At 40.1% G+C, this 19,606-nt stretch overlaps 1 protein-coding gene across 10 annotated transcripts in view; it reads right to left on the minus strand.

The window, feature by feature from the left end:
* The window catches only part of TNC (tenascin C), a 98,495-nt gene that overhangs the window by 23,849 nt on the left and 55,040 nt on the right, over positions 1-19,606 (minus strand). For 2 of the 10 annotated variants that reach the window (XM_003911317.4, XM_021927215.2), the window contains exons 13-17: positions 19,005-19,277; positions 15,501-15,773; positions 12,934-13,206; positions 4,412-4,684; positions 2,564-2,836 (exon numbers count right to left, since the gene is read on the minus strand). The exons of 1 other annotated variant lie outside the window; for it this stretch is intronic. In XM_003911317.4, coding sequence (XP_003911366.1) covers positions 2,564-2,836; positions 4,412-4,684; positions 12,934-13,206; positions 15,501-15,773; positions 19,005-19,277 — 1,365 coding nt within the window. The remainder of the gene's footprint in view (positions 1-2,563; positions 2,837-4,411; positions 4,685-12,933; positions 13,207-15,500; positions 15,774-19,004; positions 19,278-19,606) is intronic. 7 more of the 10 variants (XM_017949607.2, XM_031654457.1, XM_021927217.2 and 4 more) reach the window with 6 other exon arrangements.

Below are 19,606 nucleotides of genomic sequence, written 5' to 3' on the forward strand. Positions count from 1 at the left end.
ACCTCCCTCTGCCAACCTGGCATACTCACACTTTTGCTCCAACTGAAAATCTCCTTGGTGTAGGTACATTTTAGTAAGTGTATCTTATGGCCAAACACATTAATAGCTAACATGGTTACTGTGGGTAAAGAAATTCTGCTAAATACTTGATATTCATGATCTTATTTAAATCTCGTGGCTGACCTTTGAGTTAAATTCTATTTTCCAGATGAGGGAATTGAGGTAGAGCCATGATTAAATTCCAAGGACACTGCCCCACGGTTGTTGGCTTAACCAACAGGTAGCACTGTCTTTCACTGCCCTTTCTACTACCCTGGGCACCCAGGGCTGGCAGCTTCTGCTGTGGAGAGGTACCTTGTGAGTGACAGGAAGAGCTACAGCAGGGCCTTCTCAGGAGGAACAGGGATAGGACATTACAGAGAAGAGTTTACAATGGTATGAGGGAGGAAGAAAGGAGAGGAGAAAGGATTAAAAAAAAAAAAACACACACACACACACAAAAGGGGAAATTTATAAACTTGATGAGGTGAAGATAGAAATTAGGCATCTTCTGTGCTCAAGAGCCCCCTTTCCTGTCTTCTGGTCCTGGAGCACAGGCATGTAGAGACACACACACACACACACACACACACAATTGCACACACACGTGGGCGCCTGTCTTTGGCTGTAAACTACAAGGCTCTAGAGAAGAAAATGAAAGAGAGGGCTTTCCAAAAGAGCAGGGTCTGCCTTGCCTTTTTTGTTGTTGTTCTTAAAAAAAATTTTAATTCATGATTATTCATTCTCTTTTTTGCTTTAGAACTGCAGGGCTTCTAGAAAAAAAAGATCAGCAAAACAAATCAATGATCAGAAGTAAACTTTGAAGAGTACTGTTTACAAACCAAGATCAAAATCAAGGCTCTGTCTCTGATCTGGAGTCGTTTTATGGGCAGCCACAGGGAGGAGGATACTGAGACCTGCATCCCAGGATAGAGTGTCCCTGTTAATAAGAAACAGGATTTTTCCCTCTTACTAGGTTGCTGCCTGGATTCTAGCATTTTCTCCAAGTCTATAAATACTGATTATTATTTTTACATGGGTGGTTTGTTGCCACTTGTTACGTCTTGAAAACCTGACAATATAGAATATCTATCTTTAGACAAAAAGGAGAGGTTTTGGCAAATGTCATGCCTATACCTGGCAGAGATGGCAAGCAGCTATAGGCATTGGTTTTCTCTCATCCAGACTGCTCATTTTTAATAGTATTAGAATAAACTGGTCATTGGGTTTTACTCCAAATCTAGCTCTATGACCATAGAAAAATAATCTCATCATTCTGGTCCTCAGAGTCTTCATGCACAAACAGAAGAGGTTGAGCTACATCACCTCTCAGGTCCCTTTTATCTCTCCTGGTGATTTTGTGGTTCTGTCCCCTGGTTCCCTTTGAAGCAGCTGTCTCCAGCAAATGCTATGTCTCTGCATCTCCCTCAATTTCATGAAAGAATTTACTCTACTTGTTGGAGGTCTTTCCTTTTCTCTTTAAAAAGTCATGTTCATCTTAGTATTATTATTATAAAGAGTCATATTATTACTACTGTTATTATTACTATTAGTTGAGACAGGGTCTTGCTCCGTCATCCAGGTGGGAGTGCAGTGGCATGAACACGGCTCACTACAGCCTTGATCTCCTGGGCTCAAGAGATCTTCCTGCCTCAGTCTCCAAAGTAGCTGGTATGAGGCACCACATCTGGCTAATTTTTTAATTTTTTTTTTTTTTTTTGTACGGGCAAGATCTTACTATGTTGCTTAGGCTGGTCTCAAATTCCTGGACTCAAGTGATCCTCCTCCTGTCTCAGCCTCCTAAAATACTGGGATTACAAGTGTGAGCCATCATACTGGGCCTAAGAGTCATATTATTAACCATCTTTTTTTTTTTTTTCTGGAAAAAAGTGATTAAACTCCAAGGACACTCTAGGTGCCTTTCAGAGTTGTTATGAGTATCAAAGTTAGAGAGCTTCATAAATAGTAGCATGTTAATCTTGCCAGCTCTCTCCTTTATCCTTGCTGATCACTGTACTGATTATTCACATGTAGCATTTTATAAATGTTAATCTTTTTAGGTAGAGGTGCCGCTTCTCCATTATCTCCCTGCTTGGTGTAGCTCAAATGTTTGGCCAAAGAACAAGGAGGTGTATCTCTGGATAAAATATGATGAGATAATAGATAGAAGGAAGAATCTTTGGAACATAAAAAAAAGACGATAATTGTAACGATGATGATGCATTAATGATAATGTGAATAGCTCTCATTTGCTGAGCCCTTGCCATGTGCCAGGCCCTCCACTATGGGCTTTACATAAATTATCTCATTTAATCCTCACAACCCTATTAAGTAAATGGTATCATACTTTTTTTTGCATAAGGACTTAGCCAAATTGTCCAAGGTAACACAGTCTATAATTGAAAGAGCCAGGATCAGAGCACCAGCCTGCCTGCATCCAAAGCTCCTGTGATTACTGAGCCCTGTGAGAACAAGACCCCTGAGTCATGACTTTTCTCTGTTTTCTCTTGTTTATTTACAGTACCTGTTGTTGCTATAGCACTGACTGGCTGGGATCGCTTTCCTTTGCTTATTCCATACAGTTCAATTTCGTATTCAGTAGCCTCTCTGAGACCTGTTATGTCCCTGGTACGTTCGGGGGCAAGTAGGGTTATTTCCAGTGGCTCAGACTGCTTTTTGGTATCTCTGATTTTGAGAACAAAATTGTCGAAGACCCCTTCATCAGCTGTCCAGGACAGACGGAAACCGTCTGGGGTGGCATCTGAAACCAGAAGGTTGTCAACTTCTGGTTCGGCTTCTAGAGGGAGAGAAAATGGTGGGAGAAGGAGGAAAGACAACATCATTTACCAGTCCGTACAATCTTCTCTCCAGTGGGGGTATCAATAGGAAGTGATGCCCCGGCTTTCAGAGATAGAAGTGTCCTGAGATACCAAAAATAAAATCATTCAACATTAACAAGTCCAGTAGAGTCAGGAGAGGGGAATGATGGAGTAGACACATTCAATACAAATCAAGTATGTTTGCATATGTGAGTTTTGTCTAAAAGCAATTCTGTAAATCCACATCTGGACTCAGTATCGGCCCCTCCCACATATTATTAAATAAGTTCAAAGCCAGTAACTTGTTTACATTTGCTCTCTGTCTTCCAGTGGCTGAGTGCCCATCCCCTGCAAGACCCTTTTCTTTTCTTTTTGAAAAGACAAATAAACCAGCATTAATGATCTGTAGAGCTGCTCATGATGATACTGCTGATTACATTCCCCTTGAGGCTGCCCAAAATGGCTTTTAAAATGTTTTGGTCTTTTTGCTTTGTTCGTAGTGCTGTTTCATTAAAGAAGGCACCTACCCTTGACTTTTTTTTTTTTTTTGGCATTCTTTCTTGTTATTTTATTAACTATTAGATAAATGTTCAGATGGTAGAACTGAAGTTGGAAACTTTTGTGCTACATATTGTGGACCTAGGGTTTCATCTTGTATTGCCTTAACTAGACAAAACTCAATGTCAATGTAGATGTAGAGCTGAGTTTCCCAAAGTGTGCTCAGAGCGAACTATTCCTGTTTGATCCTCTTCCTTAAAAAGTATCCTTTGTCAATTAAGTTTGGAAAATATTGCCTGGATAAGTACTTCTTGGAGATAATGCACGTTAGGGTGTTCTGAAAAGCCTTGCAGTTAAAGATCCTCTTTAACTTTGTTTAACTCAATCTTTCCAGACTTATTTGAACGTGGAATTTCCTCACCGAGTAGGACCTTTGAACATTCTGTGGAGCTAGTAATCTCTAGAAAGACTTTGGGAAACACAGATGTTTGACTGTTACAGTTGTTAATTTCTGTAGGAATCATTAGTCTTGAGAAAATTATGGATTTAGTCTGTGTTGCAGAGTCTCTCTGATATTAGTGATTACCAATAAAATAAGTTCACATTTGGTTTTCCAATGGTGAGCCCACTAGGTAAGTTTGTTAAGATCGTGGTTGAGACTTTGAGATGGCAAAGGTTTTAAACACGTTTTGGAAATATACTCATTGGTATATTTCTTTTGAGAAGGCTGAAATGTAGCTGGGGACCAGCCAGGTTGATCACAAGGGAAGATGATATGAGGTAAGCACACAAGAGCTATGGACAAGACAAGGCCTAAAGGATTTTGAATACAAAGCAGAAATATTTCGACCTTCTCATTTCTAGGGTGGGAGTGGGGCATGTTCATTAGGTACATATGACAAGAGGGAGTATGGGGAGAAGGTGAAACAGTAGACCACATTTATGGATTAAGTAGGCAATGTGAACAAAGATGTTAAAGTCATGGCGATCTGGCAGACAGATTACACAGAAGGGGACCAGGAAGAGGAACGAACGGCTCACTTGATTTGAAATACCTGTAACAATCTCAGCCCTCAAGGGCTTGGTTTGGTGCCCTTGGGTGAAGCCAGAGACCATAACCTCATAGCCAATGCCAGTTATGAGGCCTCTAAGCTCCAGCTTCCTCTGGGTTCCTGAAAGTGTAAATTCCTGGGGGTCCAGCAGCTTCCCAGAATCCACCACCGTTACTAGAAAGCTGTCAAAGGCATTCTCCGATGCCATCCAGGAAACTGTGAACCCGTAGGGATTAATGTCGGAAATGGTTAGGTTTTCCAGAAGGGGCAGGGCCTCTGAAAGAAGGGAGGAGTGAAAATAACTCAGGTTAGCAGCACTGACTCTGTCAGGATAGCACACGTTTCCAAGAACATCAATAGATATCCAAGTCCATCATTCAATTTGTGTTATATGCTCAGCAAATTAAAATTCAGCAAGAACTTATTGGGTGCCAGATGGGGTTATCTTGTGCAATTCTCTTAATAGCCTATGAGGTAGGTATTATTCTCATTTTACATGTGAGCGAACTAAGTTTCAAAGAAGTCGATTGACTTGGCTAAAGTTATAAGCTTGTAAGAAGAGATAGAGCAAAGTTTTTAGTCGGGTCTGACTCCAAAAGCCATGTAGTTCTCTATGCAAATAGGATGCATTGTGTTGAGTTTGGATCCCTTTGTCTACTTCCCACTGCTTTCAGGTTTTTTTTTTTCCAAGTATAATTTATTTCCGGTATACTTCTTGTGTTTCTATCCCACTTCTAGTGCACATTTTGAATCAAATTAATGAAGTCAATTAGTGACATATCCTCACAAGCTGAAATAAAGGGAGGAGGTAAGTTTTTTCTTATGTGTCAAAATTAATAGCTCATGGTTATAACCCACTAAGAAATTATAAGATTTGCTAAATCTTTTGCTGTTTATTTTCCTGGATAAAGTTAGAAAACAAGAACACATCTGGGTCTTAGTAAGTTCTGCCATCATCTTTCCTTCATTCATTCATTCACCAAACATGTATGTCCCAGGCATTCTGATTTCTCACGTGCTAAATGGCCTATTCACACATTGGGATATCCAAAAGGAGTGAGCTCGTGTTGGCTAAGTTTCCACTGATACTTTCCAACTGACAAAGCTTCACATCATTATCCTAGTTAATCTTCAAAATGATACAGTAGGGTAGATATTGTTACCTGCCTTCCAACCTCTATCACATCTTAAAAAACCAGAGAGGTTAATGACTTAACCTAGGTCATACATCTACTAGGTGCCTAAGCTGAGATCCAACCAGGTCTTCTGACTCCAAGTTCTGTGTTCTTTCCATACCCAAAGTCAACCCCAATCAGTGATGGCAATCCTAAGGGAAAAGGAGGATTAGTGGAGAAGGTCCAGCGTCTCTTTTCTAGGTGTGTGTGTGTGTTTTTTTTTTCCAACAGTACTGGTAAATGCATTTTATTTTTTAATCAGAAGAAAAAAAGGAGACAAGAATTTCAAATTAGCTGCATCTAGTTTAGAGACTTCTTTTCCATTGCAGCTAAATGGAAACTTTCAAAGCTCTTGCATTAATTCACTAATGCTTAGGGTCTAATCCATGACACATAAAGAAAAATGTTTAAAAAAGAAGTGTTTGGTGACTGAATGAATAAGGGAATTAATACCTTCATGTTATAAATAGAGATTTAAATTTTGTCGTGGCTTGGACTTCCTGTACTTATTTTGAAACACTTGGTGTTTATTCTGAGGCATTTTTTCCATGTAAAAATTTCCCAAGAATCACAATTCTATCAAAAGCAAAGATGAAATATCTTATACTGAGAAAACAATCTTGGTCTGAGAAACAAGGGTCTCAAATTCTGTTCCTGGATTTTGTTTAGATAAGTGGCGTCTTCCTTTGATAGTTGGCCTCTTTGCACCTCCACACCAACAAAGCAGTGAATTCCAATGAAAGTGAGGGCATTCAGGATAATTAGTCAATCGAGGGCTTGTTATTTAAGAGTCCCTCCTGTTTTGTTTTTTTCTTTTTTAATATGCTTCTTTTAAAACACAATCTTTTCACATCATGGATTAGCTGAGGCAATGCTGTAACGGGATCTAGGATTCCCAAGACTGGCTCTCTCAGCTTCCCTTTCTTCTGTTATGTGGGAGGTCCTGCAAGCAGCTACAAGCAATGGCCTGATGGGATCTGTGGCCATTTCTCCTCTCCTGAGCAGTGAGAATCTCATCTCATACCTCCTTGTCTCAGTCCCTTAAGAAATTACCATGTTCTGCATTTGAAGACTTATCTGAATGATTTAATTCACATTAGGTAACTGGATAGGAAAAAATAATCACTTTTTAATCTTACATTAAAACGCATCCAATATTCTCTTAAAAAGGAGAGGGAGTTCATGATTGCATAGGTCTATTGTTCTATCTAGGCTTATTGGTTATTTTAAAGAAAGCCGCTTTCCTAATTATGTTGGGAGACAGCAGAAAGAACCTAGCATCTGTAAAATTCCTACTGGATGCTAGGCAGTTAAATTTCATCAACTCTATTTAATCTCTGAGACAAGGCTCCCAGAAATACCTGTGGTGTCCTCTCTCCATGCATAAGGAAATTAGGGTTCAAACAAGTTAAGAACTTCCTAAAGTTATGTAGCTAAAAAACTGTGGGAGAGGTTTAGAAACCATGCAAGCTTGATCTCAAAATCCTCACTCTTCCAGGACACCATGCTGCCTCTAATTAAATATTTAATTGTAGTAATTAACATGTCTTAGTTATGACAATTTAGACCCTGGGAGAGACCTAGTTTAATGTGAAAATCAGACAGCAAAGTCCATCTTCTGAAAATTATCACTAATGAAAAAGGAAGAGACTTCTAAATATTTTCTGAGGCTTTTTGGGCTAGAGACTTAGTAAACTGACACCATGTGCAGACTTTGCCACTGAAGTTTGTGCTGCCACCATTTGGAAGCATTTGCCAAATTGAACACTGGCAAATGTTCAAGAAGTCAAGTTGAATGAATGGGTAGGGCTTAATTAAACTTGAAATTTATCTGTCATCTGAAGTTGAACCTTAATCAATCTATTGTATTGTCAATTTTAAGAATAATTATTTTCTAAAGAAAAAGATGATTATACTTTTGAGGCACATATATGAACTGCCTTACCTAGCATGATTTATGAACAGAATTTCAATCTCAGGCCTTTACTAATTTAGGAGTCACTTTTTAGGCAGAATCTCTAAACTATGGATAAAACAGACAATAAAACTGGGCACAAAAAACCCTAAAAGCTTTATACAACTCTTGAGAACGTTGTCTCCACTTCCTAAGAGCAGCTGTGAAAGTCCTCTCCTTTATAATAGTATCTGCTTTCTCTTTACTTAGAAGTTTACATATATTATCTTGGCTCTCATGAGTAATGTAACCTGTGTCTGTCAATGGATGAAAGGATAAAGAAAATGTGTAATATAGATATATCACATTTATATATACATATATACATTCCGTGTGTGTGTGTGTGTGTGTATATATATAATGGAATACTTTATAACCTTAAAAAAAGAGGAAAATTCTGTCATTTTCAACAACATGGATGAACCCGGAGGGCACTATACAGAGTGAAATAATCCAGGCACAGAAAGACAAATACTGCATGATCTCATATGTGTAATCTAAGAAAACTGAACATATAGAAGCACAGAGAAGAATGGTGGTTACCAGTGACTGGGGTTGGGGAGATGAAGAAAGGGGAGATGTTGGTCAATAAGTGCAAAGTTCAGTTAGACAGAAGGAATAAGTTTTAGTGATCTACTGCACAGCATGGTGACTGGCCATAGTTAATAATAACGCATTGAACACTTCAAAATTCCTAAAAGAGTAGATTTTAAATGTTCTCACAGCACAATAAATAAATAAATAAGTAGGTGAGGTGATTGATATATTAATTAGGTTGATTTAACCAATCCACAATGTATATGTATATCAAAACAACACACTATTCTTCATAAATATATACAATTACTATTTGTCAATTAAAAATAAAAGAGTATACATTTGGAGTGAAGATTGTATTTTTGTTGAATTTTCCTTTAAGATGACTTATCTCCTTTTCTCTCTGTGTTAGACAAGTGAGAACCTCTGATTGAGTACCTGTAATGACAAAGGCAGTGAGGGGTCTGGTGGGATCCCCAGCCCAGGTGGTCCCTGCCACACTGACGTCATAGCCAGTGTTCTCCACCAAGCCTGTGACGTGAGCTTGCTTTGCATCTCCTGAGACTATGAATTGCTGGGACTCATGCAGTGAGTGAGTGTCACTCACATTGATAACAATCTTTGCAAAAAGCCCAGCTTGAGTGGTCCACGACATGTTGAAGCTGTTTGGAGTAATATTGCTAAGGATTAGCGTGCCCAACTGTAGCTCTGGTTCTAAAGAAGGAACACAGGCAGAGAGAAAGAGAGAGACATTATTAGAGGAAGCAGTGGATTTTTCCAGAATGTAGCCATAGAACATGAAAGCATCAATATCTCCAAATACATGCAGAAGAGACAGTATGTTAGGCTGTGTCTACACCTGCATTGAATATGATGATAGAAAATATATTGCTTTCTCTGCAGGCATAGATTTGTGTTCTTTTCTTATTTTTATTTTTATTTTATTTTTTAGATCTGTGTTCTTTTAAAGCATAGACACTACCATTTGCTAGTCATGTATGAGGAAGAGTAGACAAGCCATTAGGGTGGTAGATTGGAATAATATGAAGGGTATTAAGGCTACATTTTCTAAAGTTTGTAATGGGGACATAAGCCCTGTAAGATGTTCCAAGAAAAGACAGCTTTATGATTAAGTATGCATGGCAAACACTGAATATTATGTCTTACCATAGAGATTCACAAGGTGAGTTTGCATTTTGAAGGCTCTGACAGGCTGGTTCTGTCAATAAACCTATTTAATTTTGTTTAGCCCATATTTCATAAACTTATTGATCAATGCATACCCTAACTGAGGAATATTCTTTGAACATCTCAAGGAGCTGGTATTCCATTGAACATGTTTTAGAAAATGCTTCTTTGAGTTTCCTTATTCAGTATTCTTTTTTAGTATCTATTGGTTGCACAAATTAAAGGCTAATATCCATACAAGATAAATTTTTACAGTACTTAATATGCACTGTAGGAAAATCTATATTTCACCATTTAATACTGTAAAGGTGAAGATGGCTTCCATTAAAAATTCCTGGTGAATGCAAAGATGAAAGAAAAACTTGAAGTTAGGCATTGAATTTTCTGTTCAGGAAACTCACTTATTGGATAATTTGGACAGATAGATGGTTTTTCTGAGGTTAAATATCTCTTTTCTGTTAAAGTCTAGACATTCACTTTTGAGAGCAACTCATTTAATGTTAAGGGGCCTATATGGCTAGATGTTCATGGGGCTGGCTTCCTAAATGTTCATTTATCAAATAAAACTAATTTTAAAGTAAGTGTGGCCCAGATTGTATTTTAGAGAGAGGCAACAGTACCGGAGGATTCAGATATTAAGATCAGGATTTAGGGTTGGGAAAAGGCATAATATTTCTTCCAAGGACTTGGGAGTTATTTTGCTTCAGCTCCAAAATTTGAGGAAAGAAGGGGCTCATTTGGATAAACTTTAACTGCACAATTGTACAGCATAACTCGATGTCATAAAATCTCTAAGAACAAAAAGGATTTGGTTCAGAAGCAGAATATAGCCATTAGCATTGACATGGGATTTCCTCCTTATCAATTAGTTTCAGAAGGTAACAATGCAATCATTTTCAGCTATAGCTTTGACAAATTCCCTCAACCACACAAAAGACTAAAATCTTCCAAGTGGAACTCTGTTATTTCCCTATATTTTGCTGTAGAAACCATCTCCCAAATTAAGGATGCATGCTGGAATTCTTCTCATGCTACCAGACAGACTGTCAATGCCAACAGATTCACCATGCAGAATAAGACTCTGGTTCTTGAGGTCAGCTTTACCTCAGCTGTCTCTCAACGGGTGCAACCAAGCTGAGAAATGAGATGCAAGAAAAAACAGAGAAAGATAGTGGTAATTAGGGTGTGGTCAGTGTTCCATGCAAAACGAGGGGCATTTTTCTCCCACCACTTTTAACTTTCTGAAATGATTCATTGCCATGCTAGCTGCTTCCAGGAAAAAGAAACATTTTCAAAATTTAATGCTCTGAATATTCATCACATGCACCAAGATTTAGACAAGATGATGGCTTGAAAGAAGAGCCTGAGACTTTGTGACAGCTATCAGTGGGTGGCAAAACATGCTTGACAAAGTACATGTCAAAAAAGAGTAGTCTTCAGACAAAAATCTTGAGAACAAGATAAGACCACTGGGTCCTCTCATGCAGTTCTTGGGTTGTGATTCAGAGTCTATTCTCAGCATGCTCAAGGCACTCTTATTTTTTAAAATCCTGCTAGAGAGAAAGAGAGCGTAGATCTTTCTGACCAAGGCACCAGAAATGGCATGCACATACCTCTTTGAACATGACATAGGCAAACTTTGATTAGAAAGACCACAAGCAGATGATAATGGGTGGGATTGAAAAAGATTATTCAAGATCAGATGAAAGGATGGTGTAGAAATTCAACCAAAGCAAGTCAGGTTAACTTTATACAAACAAACAGAACAACTCCAGATGTGAATGGATATTTAGGAAAAAGAGGTTTGACACTGAAATTCTTTAATTTGGGATGAGAGTTATTTTAAAGCCTTAAACCTTTGATTTGGATGGCTCTATCAAATTTGAGAAGGATTGGGAGCAACTAGGAGGATGAAAAGTGGGTAGCGGGTGATTTTTGGAATGCTATTCAGAGGAAATTCAATGAAGAGTGAAGAAGCCATAATAGGAAATACCTGTGGTTGCTTGGACCATCAGGGTCTGAGCATGCTGCCCACCAATCAGCCCATGAAGGTGGGCAGTGTAATTAGAAGAAGCTTTGAGGTTGGTGATGACAGAGCTGCGAGACACCCCAGGCACAGAGAGCACTATGGTCTCCTGGGGGTGATCGGAATTACTAACTTCTATAAGAAAGCTATCAAAGGCAGACTCCTGAGCTTCCCACGAGATGGACACACTGCCCCAGGTCATGTTTGAGACAGTGAGGTGGCTAAGAAGTGGTTCGGCTACTAAAGCAAGAAAAAAAAAAAAAAAAAGAAAGTGTGTCAATTTAAAACACCATTATAAAGTCAAAATCAAAACACTTAAGACTAAATCCATAAAGTTTTAGACTTTACCCTTTGTTAATGGTAAAATAATTTGTCCCTTGTTGAAAATCAGTTTGAGCCATGAGAAACAAACATATATGTTTGTCTAATTTTCTCCTCTAAGATTTTTTATACTAGAACCTGGCTGAGATAGGAACTGGATAATGTTGACTCTCTGCCTTATCTGTGGACCACCCTGATGATAATTTGTAGCCTCATGTAGAATGAGGACAGACGCTCTCTCAACCATGGGTGAGACCTAAATGACAGGCAGTTTTGATGCTACAATGTCAATCCTTTTCTTGGATTTCCCAGACTATGAGTCCCCTTTTTGTAAACTATAAGGAAAAATTATCCTGTGTTTGTTCTGTACATATTGTTTCTTCTTTTTTTTTTTTCTAGTTTGTGATTTCTTCATTTCTCCTGTGTTTGTTCTGTAGATATTGTTTCTTTTTTTCTAGTTTGTGATTTCTTCATTTACCTCCCAAGAAAGGGCACTGTCTAAATTGTGCTAAGAATGCTATTTTGAATGTATGGGGTTCCCCTTTCTAAATTCACATAGGGTTCTCTTTTACTGCATGGCAAAGAGCATCTGACTTAGTGCACATCTCACAGACACCACAAATTTAAAGTGAGAGCAGTTCATTCTTTTGTTTTTTAAACTAAGTCCCTTGTTTGAACACAACTATTCTACTTTTATTTTTGCCATTTATCATTCACTATTCTGAGGGCAAGACATCATGGTCTGGTCTTCTAGAGGTGGTGTTGGAACTGGGGTGATCTGAATGGCATGGCTGCCTCCTGCACTCATCTGATAAGCAATCTTTGCTGTTTCTCTTTACTTTCCCAATTGGAAAAAAATACTGAACACCATCAACATGATTATTAAATCACTGGTATATTTGGGTATTGCAAGGTCCAAGAGACTAGGAAGACAAAGACACTAAGATAATACGAAAGAAAATTTATAAGACCTCTTCGACTGAGGTAGACATCTTTCAAAGTCAAGAACAGCTCTTATTATATAGCTTTTTAGTTATCAGAGGTTAGAATTCTTTTCTCTAGATTCCATACGGCAAACTAGACTGAACTACATTTTATGCTGTAAACATCCTGGTCAGCAATAAATCAGGCACATGGCTTTATGGCAATCCATTATTTGGGCTGCTGTTGGAAAAGAGTTATATTAAACAGCACTTCAGCCTAGCACCATGGAAGAGTTAGTGCCCCGTGGCTTGTACATCTATGGGCGAGGAGAAGGAGAGGCTTCACCCTGCAAGGAAGACTGTGGAAAGACTGTGTTAGAAATGGGAGAATGCACATATACCTGTTGTGGCTGTGGCACTGATGGTTTTGGTCCGGATGCTGGGAGCAAGTCCAGAGAGGTAGACAATAAAATCAGTACTAGGGGGTAGCCCTGAGATATGGGCAGTTCGTTCAGCACCAGAGATATTATATTCCACAATCTCCAGCAACCTATTGGAATCAATAATTTCAATGGTAAAGGTCTCGAAGATCCCATCGGTAGCTGTCCAGGAGAGACTGAAGCTCTCGGGAGTTATGTCAGAAACATTTAAGTTTCCGATTTCAGGTTCTTTGGCTGAAAAAGGAAGGGGTAGGGGAGAAGAAACAAATAAATTTGGGTTAATTATGTGGCTGTGTTTTAAGATTGAGGTTGTTAATGGAATCATTGCTGGGTAGAGAGATCTGATAGTTCACGGCTATGATGGAAGGAAGCAATGTTACCAATTAGTGCCAAAGAGAGAGAAAAAGCAGTTTTGTTAAAAGAAAAATTAGAGAAAGGAAGGTATGGCAATTAGATTTCTCTACATGCAGTTGCCACATATAATCAGGCCCTGGCCAAGAAGATGTGCTGAATGATCTTATCAGGAACTGTTGCATCTTAGTCACATATGCCTCTGGGAGCCCTCCCTCAGGGTTGCTGGCCACTGGTCAAAAGATATGAGTCCTGACAGCTTCCAGTCTCTTGAATTGCATTAAGGAAACCAAGATTACTCGGATGCCCCCCCCGAGACATTCTTTGCTTTGAAGGAGCTCCCATCTATTCAAATGAGAGCTAAATAATTCTGATGCCATTATGCTCCCAAGGTGGTAACTTGAGGCTTCTGATTTTGCGACTTAATGGGAATTACCAATTTCTCAGTGTAATTCTTGGTATTTTTTTTCATGCTTTAGACAAGGACCCGCCAACCATTCTCCTATTCTGTTAAAATAACTTGTCCTCTCTTAACTGCTGCTATGCAGGCCAAAAAGGCTAGTATTGCATTGCCAACCAAGAGGGCTAAGCCAAGGCAAGGCAGTTTAGGCCATCCCTTTCAGCGAAGAAATAACATTTTGTTTGAAGATGGTCCTGCCAGTGCTTTCCCCAGCCATAAGAATAAAACATGCAGAGGGCAGGTAGGAGCAGGATTTGAAAAGCTAGTACTGTCTCTTTAGCAAGAAAGAAGGCTCCTGGTCTCTGAGATCCTTCTAATAGATTTGTTGAGATACAGTTCAGATGGGATGATGGACCTTCCTGCGCATAGGCCAATTCATCAGTGGCAAGAATGTTGCTATTGTTAAGAAGAAAAACACACACACATAAAAATGCCGAGGACACCCAAGCCACAAGATCTGCAGAAAAGATCAGAAGTGGTGGGTGATTACTTTGCCTTCTGGGAAGGGATGGTTTATGGGTCTCAGAAAAAGGAGGCCCGGGTGCCTTCAGAGTAGCCTCGGCTGCAAATTCTAGGCATTTCAGGGTCACTGTCCTGGCAGTGGTTGCATGTGCTTTATATTTCTTTATCTCAGTGAAAATTAGTGAAATGACTGAGGTTAAAATGCAGAGCTATGCTCTTGCTAGATTCAACTGGGACGTACAGGTATGCATTAATAATTATTTTAAAAGGGGGGCAGTCATATGCAAAATGAAGCAATAGTCTCTACTGAACTTCAAACCCATGGTGTCACATAATAAAGATGAGCAATGGAAAACTGTGTTGGGGGAAGACTGCTGACTTTAGCAGGCTCCCGGGAAACACTGAAGCCTTGTAACAGGGGTAGAGTGACGAGTAAACTATAACGCACCCTCCTGGGTCTGGGGCTGGGAGTTTGCCATCCAAAGGCCAACACTCCAGAGAGAAACTCTTGATTAAAACAGCAAAAAGGGTATCAGTTCTTTGACATTCATAGCCCAGGACATTCCTTGTTCCAAAAGCTGCTGTGTGTACTTGTGCTAATGAATGGCTTTCTCTTTGGTACAGTCTCCAGTCATAATTGTGTAATTTCTTTTTTTTTCCTTCTGGTCTAGCTATTTGCTAATTTGATGTTCTAACAATGACTCAGTATCTGAGAGAATTGCCCGGAGGAGGGTAATTCAGTTCTCTTATTATACTGGCTACGTTTTAAAGAAACATTTCTTAAATGCAAGAACCACAGTACCCATATCCTTGAGGGATTTAGAGATAGAAAAGCACCGTTTCCAACTAGTAAAAGACTCTCTAAAGTAAATAATCTGTGTTCCACCAGAACTCATATATAGGGAGGGAGGCTTTTAGTTATATCCAAGCACTGGATAAGTGAATTAAAACCATCAGGCTGATTCCTGAAACAAAAATTCATCATTCAAAAAAGATGTAGAATCAGTCAGGTAAAGTATGAAAGGCTGAGGGGCTGGAGATCAGAGACGGCAACACCTGTATCATTCGCCATCCACACGGCAAAGGCATGAGGACAAAGGCATAGCCCACAGGGAGGTCTCTGAGCATGCACAGCCGGCCACTGAAAGGCACATGGAAAGGATTCAGTTATGGCGAGATGCTGACTCCGCGCATGATCTCTTGGAGAGGAAGCAAAGAACCTTGGGGAGAAAGCATTGACAGGGAGAGGAAGTACCTGTGGAAGCCTCAGCAGAGAGTACTGGTGTTCTATAGCCCCGGATCACCCCATAGATGGAGACTGTATAAGGCATGGCAGCCTTGAGGCCCGGGATGTCCACAGCCCGGAGGCTGCCAGGCACCGTGAGGTTCTGGGCTGCCTCCACTTTGTTGACCTCCTGCACCTGAATGACAAAGTGCTCATAGGCCTGGTCAGCTGCGGTCCAGTTGAGTCTGAGGCCATCCCAGCCAACCTCAGACACGGCTAAATCTCCCAGCTGTGGGAGCTCCTCTGAAGAAGGATAGAAAGGTATTTGTCAGTTCTGTAAACCAAAAATTAGGAAACCAAACATCCCACAGCCTGACTCTAGGAAAGAGAGAAAGGGGAAAGATAATTTTTTTTTTTTTTTTAAATTCTTGGTCTCTAAGCATTTGCAATTTGAACTGTGGTTCTCTGGCCACAGTAGTTTTCAGGTGTTGAAAATGGCCAGAAAGGGGAATATCTGCATGGTTTATCCTCGAGATGGCAAAGACATCTGCACCAATGCACAACCCACAGGGAGCGTGTACTACCAGCAGCTTAAGTTCATATGGAAAAGTAGGATTGTGGGTTAGGGTAAGAGATATGGGAATAGCTATAAGTTCAGACTTTGGAGGCAGGTGGTCCTTGATTGGAATCCCAACACTAGTGTTTGCTGGCTGCGTAATCTTGGGCATATCACTCAGCTTCTCTCTGAACCACCCTCTCTTTACCTTTAAATGGAGCTGATGGTACTGTTTCATGGGATTGTGTGATGATTAAATGGTAATATTTATCAACTTCTTAGTATCATACCTGATACATGGCGAGTGGCCAGCTTAATAAATAAATTATTGTTTGAGTGTTTTCCCTTGGAATTTCTTACTCATGTCGGGGAGAAATGTCTGCTTTATTTCATTATTTGTAATTAGAAAGATAATCTCATCACTAGCCACTGACTGCCTGCCTGGGTTGATAAAGTGTATGCTATCTCAGGTGTGAACAAGTATGATGTTTTTTCTTTGGTCTTTTATCAGCTTTCAGGGATCAAAAGTTGTGTCCTGGGTTCCCAGCTTGTTTCTTCTTCCACCTTTTTCTGCTTGTACTTTATGTCTAAATGAAGAATGGCTGTATCACGGAGCAAAGCTGTTTGTGTGAAATGAGTGTGCCTACCTTTAATTAAAAGAGAGGATGTTTTTTGCAGTAAATGGTGCAGAACAGAACCCACTATTAGTACTTCTACAATGTAGAAAGGAAATTTAACATAGTTGTTATTGGTGATTTAGGAAGTTTGGATTTAGGATATGGAAAATCCCATTGCTTTGTGGGATGCTTCTGAGGGTTAAATGCAATCTCTCAGCCACTGTTTTGAAGGCTGAAGTGGCCATGGGTTAGAAGTTAGGGAGGAGAATATCTGCAGGCATTTCAACCAAAAAAAGGTGAAAGATATAGGTACTTGTTCTTGGGTGTCCAAGGATTCAATGCACCGTGAGAGTCTGAGCAACCTCTTCCTTTTAAGAAGGGTTATTTTCAAACTGTGTTCCACATAGATCTGGGGCTTTTCTAGAAGAACTGTGTTGAGAACATGGGTGGCGGTATCTCCCTCTTACTTCCAGGCTCACCAAGAACAGCTGTTCACTTATCTGTCAAATAGTAGGGTTCCTTGGAAGATTTCATTTGCAAAAGGAGTTGTACTGCTAAAAACAAAAGTTTGCAGACTACAGAGGAAGATCATGAGCATCTTGCACACAGGCCACACCTGACTCAAAGGCCCTTTTTGCTCTTGTTTGATCTGAAGATATTCCAGGAAACATAGGAATACAACCTGGCCCCCTTATTTTTGGAATTTTGTGTAGTTTCTAGCAACCACCAAGTTTAATTTGTTATATAAGAGCAAGGAAAACAATTTTTTTGAATTGGGTGATTTGGGTTGCATTATCAAAAGGCAGGATATGTAGAGTGGGGCATGGGCTTAGGGGTCAGCACAGAAACCCTATTACCAAAACGTTGGCCCTTTTTCCCATAGCCCTTTTTGAAGCTATTTCTAGATACCTCATGTACAGCACAGTTTTCTATAACAGATGGAGCAGCACATTTTTTTTTCCTTTTTTTTTTTTTTTTGAGATGGAGTCTTGCTCTGTCACCCAGGCTACAGTGCGGTGGCGCGATCTCGGCTCACTGCAACCTCCGCCTCCAGGGTTCATGCCATTCTCCTGCCTCAACCTCCCAAGTAGCTGGGACTACAGGCGCCCGCCACCATGCCCGGCTAAGTTTTTATATTTTTAGTAGAGACGGGGTTTCACCATGTTAGCCAGGATGGTCTCAATCTCCTGACCTCGTGATCCGCCCATCTCAGCCTCCCAAAGTGCTGGGATTACAGGCACGAGCCACCGCACCCAGCAAGCAGCACATTTTTGGTGGAAAATTGAGAGGAATTGTTTTTCCTTCCCAAATTGAATGAAAAGCATTGAAGTCAAAGGTGGCTGTCCTTTCTTGGAAATGTCCCTACTTTTTGTATCTGTTGAGGAGAGAGTCTTAGATAGTTTTAGCAGAAGCTAACTGCATCATTTCTAAAGGTTATTATGTAGAGATCTGCCTATCAGTTGGGTGTTAGTTGGTGGCTCTGAGGCTAGTGATAAGGTTTTTCTAGAAAGTTCTGATCTTATTTTTGTGCCACAGCCCTAATGTTTGTGCTATTTTAAAAATCATGACTCTGTTGCTATATGATAAATTTAGCTATTTGATATTCAATATTTACTACATGATGGGCACTTTGCTAAGCACTGACATTCATTAGCTTATTTATTGCTCATGACAGTTTCCTGAAGTAGGGGTCATTGCTGATTTAAAGATATAAAAAGGAGGCTCAGGGATGTCAAGAAATATACCCAAGAATAGAGGCAGGGTACGCTAGCTCATGCCTGTAATCCCAGCACATTGGGAGGCCAAAGTGAGAAGACTGCTTGAGCCCAGGAGTTCGAGACCAGCCTGGGCAACACGGTGAAACTCCATTTCTACAAAAAATACAAAAAACTCAGCTGAGTGTGGGGACTCACACCTGTGGTCCCAGCTACTGTGGAGGCTGAGGCAGGAGAATCACTTCAGTCTAGGAGTCTGAGGCTATGGTGAGCCATGGTCACACCACTGCATTCTAGCCTGGGCAAAAGAATGAGACCCTGACTCAAAAAAAAATTATATATATACTAGATATATAAGTATATATATACACACACACTATATATATAAGTATATATATACACACACTATATATAGAAGTATATATTTGTGGGTATGTATGTATGTGTATCTATATAGATACATACATATATTCCCAAGAATATTTAGTCAGTGAGGTAGAATTCCAACACAGACCTTCCTGAGTTAGAGATTCATTCTGTCTGTCAACAACACTGAGGTAGGATTCTGCCTCACAGGGGAATTTTCTCTATTTCAATGACATGCTGGCTCCTATCACGTCTCCAGTCTGGGAGGAGGGTCATATACCTGTGATGACCTCTAAAGCAAGGGGTCGAGTGCTGTGGCCCCTGACCTCGCCGTGCAGGGTGATTGTGTAAGGAGTGCCAGCCCTGAGGCCTGGGATTTCCACGGAGCGCAGGCTGCCAGGAACGGTGAGATTGTGAGCCTCTTCCACCTGGTCAGCCTCCTGGACCTGAATGGTAAACTGGTCATAGGTTCCATCTGGCGTGGTCCAGTTCAGTCTGAGAGCATCCCAGCTAACCTCGGTCACTGTGAGGTTTCCCATATCTGGAACCTCCTCTGCATAAGGACACAGAGTTGCTGAGTTACTTAAAAAGGCAATTGCACTCTGAGATTCAGGTGAGATGGCATTTTGGCTAAGGTTGGGATGAGTTGTCTGGTTAGTGTTGATTATAGACACATGATTTACAGCAGGTGTTGAGCACACTCAAATTGTTGGCACTAAAGCCAGGGTTTTTCTATTCAGCTTTTGGGAATGAAAAGTAGTTTTAGGAATTGTTCACAATTTCTATTCTTGACATACAAATAGGGCTATGGGGAGTCCTTTGGTGTTCTTAAAATGAGCTCATGAGCTCAGAGCTATTTTTTCTTCATTTACAGGTTGGGCT

The sequence above is a fragment of the Papio anubis genome, chromosome 13 (genome assembly GCF_008728515.1).
Source record: "Papio anubis isolate 15944 chromosome 13, Panubis1.0, whole genome shotgun sequence".
Lineage (NCBI taxonomy): Eukaryota > Metazoa > Chordata > Mammalia > Primates > Cercopithecidae > Papio > Papio anubis.